An 11,437-nucleotide genomic window follows, 5' to 3' on the forward strand; every position below is an offset into this window, starting at 1 on the left:
GAGGACAACTTACTTGTAAAAATAGGAGAAATCGTCATCCAAAGTATAAGTGCCAAATGTTTTCGTCGAAATCGTCTAACTCTTCCAAAGTAGGAGTTCCCAGAGTAGGTTACTTCGAATCCATCTCGTGAAACCTATGCGAAAGTTTCGATAACCCTAAACAACTGTATAACGTTTTATGTACAGTGAAGATAATCGGCCAGAAGTTATTATACGCCGCGTCTTTTATAGTTTTCCCGCCCATTTAAGCGAAAAAATAAACGTTCAAATATCCAAAAACCGCGGGTTTGGGTCGGGTCGTCGGGCTGCTACGTGGCGTAAATTTATGTTGGCCGAACCTATAAAACCATTCGGAAGGACGTAATAATTGTTCGTAGATTAGAGGAATCGCAAGCTTCTTGCTGCTTTCTTGGTAGGAAGAACTTCATTTAGAGCAGAAGGCCTATCTGTTTTGGAGTTTCTTTCTCTCTCTTGCATTTTATGGTGACTGTCTGCGCTATTCGAGTATCATTACAATGCTGGACTCTGTTTCTTCTCTGCTTTGTTTTGTTTAATTATTTTTTTAAAATATCGGTAGTTTCTTTGATATTTACCAGACCATAGATCCGAGTTTTGAAGATATTCAGCGCTTGTTTTTTTTTTTTGGGTGCATTTTTTCCTATCATCCATTTCCTTACAGGTTTATAGAAATACTTATCGTACCTTGGAGCTGCAATGAAGTTCTTTTCTTAATATTTGAACACAAATACGCTGTTCATGGGACTTTCTTTTCAGTTATGATTTCCTTTACTTCATTGCTTAGTTTGATCCAAACGTAGCCATTGTCTTAATGTTTTAAAAGTTATAATTTCTTTGTTTTTCAAAAAGTAAGTTTGGTTATAAGAAATGTGAAGGAGGGAGCTGACTAATGAGCCATAGCATGGATCAAGATTGGATCACAATTTATATGCATTAATGTACAATGCATAGACACCTTATTTTATGCATGTATTTAGATATGAAGTAATGCTATATATATATATATAATATATATATATATATATATATATATATATATATATAATATATATATTAATTGACCTTAGGTTGGATTTAATGAGCCATGCAATGCTCGAATTGATATTGGATCGAGCCAACTTATAATCAAACATGGTACAAGTTATGATCAAAAGCGAACGACTTTGAATTGGGATTAGATTTGCTCAAGATCATATATTTAAAATTCCTACGTCATGAGCACAATTAATGTCTCAAGGGAGTCTTTAATTGCATAATCATATAATTATAATTTCAATGCTCAGAGTTTTTAAATGGCTTGGAATCAAACACATGGCTTGTTTGCATGTTATATTATATATATATATATATATATATATTTCTCCTAGGAGCATGATCATCCTCCTAATTCTATTTTTACATCTTAGACGTTATCTAACCTTCAACACAATATCACAATATTGATTGTGATCTACAACTTAATAGTCAGGAATTACTCTTAATTGTGTTTCATCGATTTATGTGATGAAACATTCATGAACTATGTGAAAATTTCTAGGATGATCAAATCACATCTATAATCTTTTTGCAAAGTCTAGTTGAACCAATTTATTTCACTAATGAAAATGTGTTATGCATGCAATATATCATATATGCTTGTAATTCCAATCCATTTAAACTCTATAGTTTGAAATCGCAATTATCTTCTCATACAATCAGAGCAATTCATCATGAAAATTTGGATCCATCGAACTAAAGCTCAATAAATCTTAAAAATTCACGATATCGTGCTAGAATGAGTTTTAATAATTCAAAGAGAATGTGCTCTTTTAATCTTCTATTTCATGTTGATAATATCAAAATTCAATTGGGTGGAAAATGATGATTCTTGAGGAGAAAAGTCTATTCTTATATATGTATATGTATATTTTATTAATTTATATGTGTTCATAAAGAATAATACATCTTTTTATATTTAATTCATTTATATTTATAAATATGTAATTTTAAACTTTTCTTTTTTATTTTTAAAATACTGCTTTAGGATGATGTGGCCTGATTGAATCAACAAAACTTTACTTTAAACAGATCATTTTCAAGAAAATTTGAATTTTTCTTGAGCTAAAATAATAAAATAATCAAGCTAGAATTGGGGCTTGCTTTAGCTTGCCTCTTTATTACTCATTTTATATTCCAAAAAAAATCACTTCGCCATTATTTCCAGGATTCCGCTCCCTATGCTCATTTATTATTAATCCATACATATCAACCATTATTTTTGTTTACAATTTCTTTAAAATTACGCTAGACATTTCAACCATATTTTCGTTATATGCTCGAAGGTTGATCTAAACATTTTATAAAACAATAATGTCTATGGAACAGAGTACCAGCATTTTAATAAGATTAGGTAATAGAAAATTTAAAGTTGTTGCCTAATCACTGTACTTTTCTATTACTTTATTGTAAGCAAAAACAGTAAAAATGAAGTAACATTATTTGTTTTCGTTATATCTTGATGAAGGACGTTTACTTTTCTATTTTATCCGTTTCTCTGTCTCTGGACTCTTATTGTTGTTTGCAGTTTTGGAGGAGCCATATCAGTAGACAGTGAGATAACATGCAGAAATCCAAAACCAGGTCTTTCTCCACTACAGCTCTGCCATTATTTTACTTTTTTAATTATTTCATTTTTTTATATTTATATTAATGTCCAATAATTGTATGTCCTATTGAAGGTATGAGACCAAAATCTTATCTTTTATGTTTTTTTTCTCTGTTGTTGGGTAAAAATAGTTGATATGGAAATTAAACACAACCCATTAGCGCCATATGAATTGAATGCAAGAGCATGGGACCTGTTGCAGTTTTGAATGTATTAGTGTAAAATTAATGTAGGTACAATTAGTTTTTAGACCTTGACAATACTTCTTAAATATTTACCAACTAAACTGAAACCTCATAGAGTAGATCATATTGATTATCAATTCTCTGATCTAGATGTTGTGTTTGTGAGCCATGGATCATTTAACCATTTTGTTTGACTAATACTCTACTTTTTGTTTTTTTTTTCCCTAGCTATAAATCCTCATCCTTGTGGCCTTCCACTTTCAAGATATACTCCTTTAATTGGATAGGTAGAAGTATATCACAAAAAAATAGTCGGATAATTAGAGGGTGTTCTCAAAACATTGGTTAGATTGCCTCAATTTCTGATCACTTTCTTTGTGATGTAGGGATTATACTACATACTTTAACCCTTATCTTGTTCACTATTTGAGTCAAATCTCTTGCATTTGGTACATCTCTTGGGTTAGATAATTATTGTACGTTAAACTTTAGGAGATATTGCTCAAATGAGATTTCAGGGTTCTTTGTGAAATTTTTTAGATATATAAATAAACTGTGACTGTGATATACAACATAGTTACCACAGAATTAGCATTTTATTTATTTGATCTAATTTACGTGTGCATTGAATCTTCATTTTTCTTTAAGCCATTTCCTTTCATTGAAGCATTTAAGGAATGGTGTTTTTTGAGTGTACAATTTGTATTGCCGCATATGTTCCTTTCAATCTGGAAGAGGTTATTTTTTTGTAGGATTTTACTGCTAATTAAGGCTGACCATGGTTATCATCCACAAAGTTTAATATTTGTTATTTGTGTTAAAAGAGGGTGGATCTTGAGCAATGTTAAGTTCGCCTCTACTGTGACATGGATATCACAAGTTTGAATCATGGAAAGAGACTTAGTTCAAATGGAAAATTAAGGTTTCATACACTGAACAAGTTTTGTCGTGCAATTAAAATATCCAATATTTTTCCTATAATTTGAGTTACTTATTTATGCTTAATCCTTAATCATGTCCAAACTGTAACTCAATTGCTTGCTTGAATCAGGAATGGGTCATCAGAAATTCCTCAGAAGGCATCTTCAATCGCACCCAGATCATCTAGTGTGTCTAAGACGACTAGATCTGAATCTGATTCAGCCAACTTGAAGCTCACACCGACAAACTCAACTGAAAGAAGCCCTAAGATGATTGACCGTCGGTTACCCAAAAGCTCAGTCATTGAGGTTTGACAAAGGCAAATTAATATGATTGCCATGTTTTTTTTTTTATAAAATAAAAATCCATAGAAAATGAAATTCACCACATTTTTCTATCAATGATAGTAGTTATAGATTACATGATTTATCTACAAAGGGAAAATCTAACAACATTAATTCAAAATAGAAGATCAAGTCTTTAGAAATTTGTTATGAACGGTAGCTAGAGCCTAGAAGAGACCAATTCTTAAAATATAAGTCTGTATTGACTCTAATGTTGACGATGCTGCTTTAACGAAGGAAAATAATACTCATCAATCACGTGAGATATACAACTTCCATGTGGTAATATTAAAATATAAGTAACACTTGTAGTTATTATTTTACCTAAAATATGCATGCTAAAGTACGAAAGATTTGTTTATTTTCAACATGCAACCATAAATTTTCCTTCAGAATAGTATGAGGGGGTTGTTGACATAAATCTCAAAGGAAGAATCCCAATGATATATCAGAATTCAATTTTAAGATTTAAGGGTTGAGCATCTTTCAACAATATGGGGTGCTTTTTTTTCCATAATTTTATTTTGATAAATAAATAATGTATGAATAAGAAATTTGATGATGGATGCCAAAGTTGAAATGATTATAAAAACTAACTTAAAAATTCTATGCCCCCCATCCTGTTGAAGAATTTTAATATGAGTATTAAAGTGATTTTTTTCTTTTTTGAAAGTGAGAAAAGCCATCAAGAAATAAGCTTTAGGCTTCAGCAAATAAAACCAAGAATATGTATTAAAATGCTCGCCTAATGATAAAAAGTAACAAAAGTTACTACTGGAGAACCTGAAGGTGATGTAGAACGGAGGGGGTCGGCCAAAAGAGGGGAAAAAGGGAAGGCGTCCACATATGTTGAATGTGTCCACATACGGTGAATGTGTCCACATACGATGAATGTGGACTTAAGGAATTTCCAAACTTGAATTATTAAGATAAGGAAAGGGGAATTATGACAGGTATTTAATTAAATTCAAATTGGGAGAATTAAGAAAAGCCTCCAAATATAATTCATCCTATTTTAAGAAAGAATTTCAAATTCAAATTAATTTAAATTTGAATTTAAAAACTTTCCAAACTTAAGATGTATCGAATAAGGAATGCTTTCAATAATCAATTTGAAAAGTGGAGGGAAAGAGGAAATAGGAAGGGGGGTACAACCGGCGGCTAGCATCATTATGGGTGATTGATATGAGCGGTTAAAGGTGGCTATATTTAGAATCATAAAATAGGAAAGTGGATTTAAATCAACTCCTATTTAAAAATTAAAATTGCATGATTTGAGAAACTTCCCTAAAATAGTTTTCCTCATTTAGGAAGTAAAATTTGAATTTGAATTTAAATAATTTCCAAAATTAAGGGGAGCTAATTTAGGAAAGGATTTGAATGCTAAATTTTAAATCTTGGAGCCAAGGGATGGATGATGGCCGGCGGCTTTGAGAAGGGGATTGGGCCGACGGTTGGGTGTCTTTTGGCCTAGGGTTTGGGTGGAGTTTTTGGCAAATAGGAGAAAGAGAGACGGGGAAGTGACAGTTAGGAAAATAAGGAGAATAATAAAAAAAAAAGACAAAATCACGAGCCTTGGACTTTTCCGAAGACTGACGGGTGATACGTTGCTCTTCTCGAAGGGACTTCAAGCCACGAGCCTGGACCCATCTTGCGGCTGGTGAAAACTTCGATTTCTTCCAATAAGAATCTCACTAACGTCCTACCAAAAGAACAGAAGTGCAGAACATTGATTTTTATTATAATTCCATCATACATAATACAAGAGAAGGGGCCTTTATATATAGGCCTCAAAAGAAACTAAAAATAAATTTGCCGCTTGAGCTTACATAAGATAAGACTCTTAAATAAAAAGGGTAAAAAAAGGAAAATTGCAAAATTAAATAAAAATACAATTAAGAAACTAAAATAAAATGGAGTGATCTCGGCCATCGATCTTCGACTCTTTGAATATCGTCTACTATCGGATGTTCGCATCATTCTCCCGGGGTGAAAAAGAGCTTGATTCCGTCGATTTCGCATCCCGAGCAATCATGCTTTGATACCAAGCTGATGTAGAACAGATATGGGGGGTCATTTGGAATTTTAATTTCAAATTAAATGGGAAAATAAGGGAAGTGGTACTTAATTAATCCCTTAAATGGAGAGAGATTAGGGGCATTAATGGAGAAGCATAAATTAAGTAGAGAGAGAGAGGGGGTGAATTTAAAGATTGCCTATTCATTAGTCTTAAATTAAGGGAGAGAATTTTATTCAAATCAAATTTAGAATAGAATTGAAATTGATTTAGAGACTTTCCTAAAATATATTATTTGATTTAGGAAATTATTTGAATTTCAAATTGTGTTGGATTTGAATTCAAAACCTTTCTAAGATAATCATTAATCTAATTTTGTGAAGAAATTTAAAGAGGGCATGGGTATGGGGCCGGCCAAGAGAGAGGGGAGACTAGGGGTGTCTAGGTTCAATGTATTTGGATTAGGGATTAATTAATCAATTAATTTCAAAATTGATTAATTAATTGAATGAAAGAAGTTTCAAAAAAATAAGGTAACTAATGAGATTAATTTGAATTTAAAATATTTTCAAATTAATGACAACTTAAATAAGGAAAAAGGGATTTTTTTTTTTGGAAAGTGGAGCTGGGGAAGGAGGTGGCCTGCGGGTGGGTGGAGCCATGGTGGATTTTGGCCAAGGGGACGGAGGAGGAAGGGAGGGGCTGGTGTAGGCCGATGGTGTGGAGGTGATGGGGGTGAAAGGATCAACGCCTTAGTGGAGGGCTTGAGGAGGTGGTGGTTTAGAGAAATAAGTAAAAATAAAACAAAGAAAAATAGATAGAACCGCGAGCTTTGGACTCTTCCGAAGACTGACGAGTAATACGATGCCCTTTACCAAGGGACTTCAAGTCACGAGCCCGGACCCATCCTGCGGCTTGTGGAAACCACAATTCCCTCCATAGGGATTCCCAGTAACGTCCTTCCAAAGAACAAAAGTGCAAAACAATTTTTTTTATTAATAATCCATCATGACATTACACTAGCAAAGGCCTATATTTATAGGCCTCAGAAATAAAAGAAAGTAAAATAAGATGATAATGCCTCTAGGGCTTACATAACATTAGACCCTTAAGTAAGGTAAAAATGGAAAATGCATAATTAAAATAAAAATTATAAATAAAAATTTAAGATAACATAGGACGACCACAGACGTCTATCTTCAGCTCCTCATTAGATAGGCATGCACGATTGGATGTCTGTATCATTCTCCCGGGATGGAAAAGAGCTCAACTCCGTCGAGTTCGCGTCCCGGCTGAGCAACCATGCTCTGATACCAAACTGATGTAGAACGGAGGGGGTCGGCCGAAAGAGGGGAAAAAAGTAAAGGCGTTCACCTACGTTGAATGTGTCCACATACGGTGAAAGTGTCCACATAGGATGAATGTGGACTTAAGGAATTTCTAAACTTGAATTATTAAAATAAGGAAAGGGGAATTATGACAGGTATTTAATTAAATTCAAATTGAGAGAATTAAGGAAAGCCTCCTAATATAATTCATCCTATTTTAAGAAAGAATTTCAAATTAAAATTAATTTATATTTGAATTTAAAAATTATATTTGAATTTAAAAACTTTCCAAACTTAAGATGCATCAAATAAGGAATGCCTTAAATAATCAATTTGAAAAGTGGAGGGAAAGAGGAAATAGGAAGGGGGTAGGGCCGGCAGCTAGCATGATTATGGGTGATTGATACGAGGGGTTAAAGGTGGCTATATTTAGAATCTTAAAATAGGAAAGTGGATTTAAATAAACTCCTATTTAAAATTCAAATTGCATGATTTGAGGGACTTCCCTAAAATAGTTTTCTTCATTTAGGAAGTAAAATTCAAATTCAATTGAATATGAATTTAAATAGTTTCCAAAATTAAGGGGAGCTAATTTAGTAAAGAATTTGAATGCTAGATTTTGAATCTTGGAGCCAAGGGATGGATGATGGACGGCGGCTTTGGGAAGTGGATTGGGCCGGTGGTTGGGTGTCTTTTGGCCTAGGGTTTGGGTGGAGTTTTCAGCCAATAGGAGAAAGAGAGATGGGGAAGTGAAGGTTGGAAAATAAGGAGAATAATAAAAAAAAAAGAAGAGAAAACTGCGAGCCTTGGACTCTTCTGAAGACTGATGGGTGATCTCCAAGGACTTCAAGCCGCGAGCTTGTACCCATCTTGCAGCTGGTGAAAACTCCGATTCATTCCCATAGGAATCTCACTAACGTCCTCCCCAAAGAACACAAGTGCAGAACACAAATTTTTATTATAATTTCATTATACCTAATACAAGATAATGGTCCTCTATATATAGGCCTCAAAAGAAACTAAAAAAAAAATTGCCCCTCGGGCTTACATAAGACAAGACTCTTAAATAAAAAGGGTAAAAAAGAAAAAATGCAAATTTAAATCAAAATACAATTAATAAACTAAAATAAAACGGAGTGATCTCGGCCGTCGATCTTCGACTCTTCCTTTGAATATTGTACACCATCGGATATCCGCATCAGAAGGCCCTCCTATGCAAGAAGATAACGTCAAAATGGAATTTTAGAAATAGCAGTTAAAAAATAGATGGAAATCAGTGCATTTTTACATGTTGACATGCAGCATACACAAATAACTTGTCATTGACTTGATTTATTTGCAAGTGGCTTGAAGCTAGGTTTAATGGAGAATCACATTAGAAGGATAAATGATCGATTGTCCAAAATTGCAGAATGTAATAAGATAAATGCATTTTCCAAGACGTGTAGTCTTTCTTAATCTTACAATGCATGAGGACTTGGCCCATGGAGCGAAAGAATTCAATGCAGCAGTCTGTTCTTTTATAAATTTGGAGACAAATTAAGTTTTTAACGACAAGTGTAAAAAAGGAAGATCCTATGGGTGAGATAGCTTAGACCTAGCCTTTACCAATCAGCTCCTAATTAGATCCCATATGCATAGAATGATCCCGAAGCATTATAACAATGTGAATGACCTGGTTGGCAGATTTAGAGTTAGGGTACTGTCTAAGTCACTATAGGATTAATATTTCTGTTGATGATAATATTTATAAATTACATTATGATTTAATCTTATCTACCGAGAGTGAATCTTGCATTAGGAATTTGTTATGATCGGTTGCTAGATGAGATCGGTACCTGTGGCTTTCATTGATGATTATTAGAACTCGCGGCATTTATTTGATAAGCAATCTAGTTCTTCAAATTTCTGTTCACTTGCATTTTCATCCGTCTAGGATTGTAGTTCATTTGATTTATGGAGATTACAATGTCCTAGTTAAAACCTTTGCTTCCAGAAGAAACGACCAATCCAGTCCAGTGAGCTAAAGTCTCAGATCAGTCAGCTCCAAGAGGACCTGAAGAAGATGAAGAAACAGCTGAAGTCATGTGAATCATCAAAGAGTCAGGTACAGCAGGAAGCTGATGAAGTGAAGAAACAGCTCACAGCCAAGTCGGCAAAGCTAGAAGAATTACAGCTACAGTTGTTGGATTTTTCTACAGCTGAGGACAATCGACTCGAAATGCTTCGTAAAATCTCCCAGGAGCACAATATAGTATGGCAGTCTGAGCTCGAGGCTCTCCAGAAACAGCATTTGCTTGACTCGACCACCCTATTGTCTGCAATGAATGAGATTCAGTGGTTGAAGCAGCAGCTCGATGTTATGAAATCAGAAACAGGACAGGCTGAGGATTCAAAAATGAAAAAATCTGAAGTAGATACCTTGAAAGAAGAAATGGCAGACACTCTGTCAAACATTGAGAACCTTAAAATTCAGAATAGGGAGAGAGGGTTGGCAGAAGAAGCAGCAAAATTTATTCTTTCCGAAACCCAGAAGCAGCTGGAAATAGCTAATACTACCATTCAATCTCTCCGTGCTGATGGTTATAATTTTTTGAAGTCCTTGAACTCTGTAACATCAAAGTTGGAAGAGTCTAAAGTTCGAGTTAGTGTTCTCGAGGAATTACTAACGGAATATCAGATAGTTGCGGAGGATAATGAAGCTGATAGAAGAAATCCTCCTTGTAAGATTGAATGCGGAGCTTTACAGTTAGAATTAGAGCAGTTGGGAGTTGCGCTTAAAGCAGCTGAGGCTAAGCACCGTGAAGAACAAAGTTGAACTGCAATTCAAATCCAATCAGCATATGAAACTGTTGAGCATGTGAAGTTTAATGCAAGGCTGAGAGAATCAGAACTAAAATCAACCATAGAGAAATCCAAAGTTGAACTTTCATAGTTGAATGAATGATTGCTTGAATGGAAAAGGAAGTCCAGAACATATCAGAAAGGAACAAGGAGATGAGAGAGGGATTGAGGAAGGGTGAGGCTAACCAATTTGACTCTGAGTTGAAGCTAATAAAGGCTGCAACAGATGTTAAAGAACTAAAAGCAAACCTCTTGGATAAAGAAACAGCTCTCCAAAGAATTTTGGAACAGAATGAAATCTTGAATTCAGAGCTCAACAAGAGAGACAGTGAACATCAAAATATATATTCTGCAGCTATTGCCGATGCTGAGAAGGCAAGGGATTCAGAGAAGGAAGCACTGATGAGAATAGGTCTTATTGAAGACGAGGCCGAGAAGAGCAGTAAGAGGACAGTGAAAATTTTAGAGCAGCTGGAGGAATCCAAAGCAGTGAACTTGGAGCTGGAAACTGAGCTAAAGAGGCTTAAGGTGCAGTCAGATCAATGGAGAAAGGCAGCAGAAGCTGCTTCAGCAATTCTCATATCTGGAAATGATGGCAGAAACATTGAGGATTGTAATAAGAATTCCATATCTGGTAAGCTGACAGGCTCGCTTTTCTTTGATGACTTGATGATGAATCACTAAAGAAGAACAATAGTGTACTGAGAAAGATTGGTGGATTATGAAAAAAGAGCCCAATATGAGCATTCCTAAGATCTTATGTTGCAAAACCTTTAGCAATTCATTGTTGTGATGCTTCTTTAGCCAGATCATTTAGGCTTCATTTGATAGAGTTTTCTTTTTTGCTTTTACAATGGAAAAATTCATTGTTGTGATGTTTCTTTAGCCAGATCATTTAGGCTTCATTTGATACAGTTTTCTTTTTTGCTTTTACAATAGTTTTCTAGTATGAAAACTTCTTTAATGTATTAGAAAGCAGTGATTGGGGCAAGCTGAGGAAGTTGAACATGATTTGTAGGGATTTGAGAACTTTTAACTCTATCCCTTTCCTATGGAACTACAAAAATTTGAATTTCAATGTACTGAAAATACTTGGTTATAAATATTTCCTAGTCAGAGGTGAGAAGATGGTCATT

General features: G+C 34.3%; 1 protein-coding gene across 2 annotated transcripts in view; it reads left to right on the plus strand.

Annotated features, from left to right (window-relative positions):
* LOC110096250 (interactor of constitutive active ROPs 2, chloroplastic-like) overlaps positions 1-11,186 on the plus strand; it is a 17,329-nt gene extending 6,143 nt beyond the window's left edge. The window contains exons 2-4 of one of the 2 annotated variants that reach the window (XM_020822105.2): positions 2,582-2,637; positions 3,899-4,076; positions 9,454-11,186. In XM_020822105.2, coding sequence (XP_020677764.1) covers positions 2,618-2,637; positions 3,899-4,076; positions 9,454-10,275 — 1,020 coding nt within the window. In that variant the 5' untranslated portion in view covers positions 2,582-2,617 and the 3' untranslated portion in view covers positions 10,276-11,186. Of the gene's footprint in view, positions 1-2,061; positions 2,638-3,898; positions 4,077-9,453 lie in introns of those variants that run through there. The other variant, XM_028692464.1, reaches the window with a different exon arrangement.
* The last annotated feature ends 251 nt before the right edge of the window (positions 11,187-11,437 follow it).

This window comes from Dendrobium catenatum, unplaced genomic scaffold (genome assembly GCF_001605985.2).
Source record: "Dendrobium catenatum unplaced genomic scaffold, ASM160598v2 original_scaffold_209899, whole genome shotgun sequence".
NCBI lineage: Eukaryota > Viridiplantae > Streptophyta > Magnoliopsida > Asparagales > Orchidaceae > Dendrobium > Dendrobium catenatum.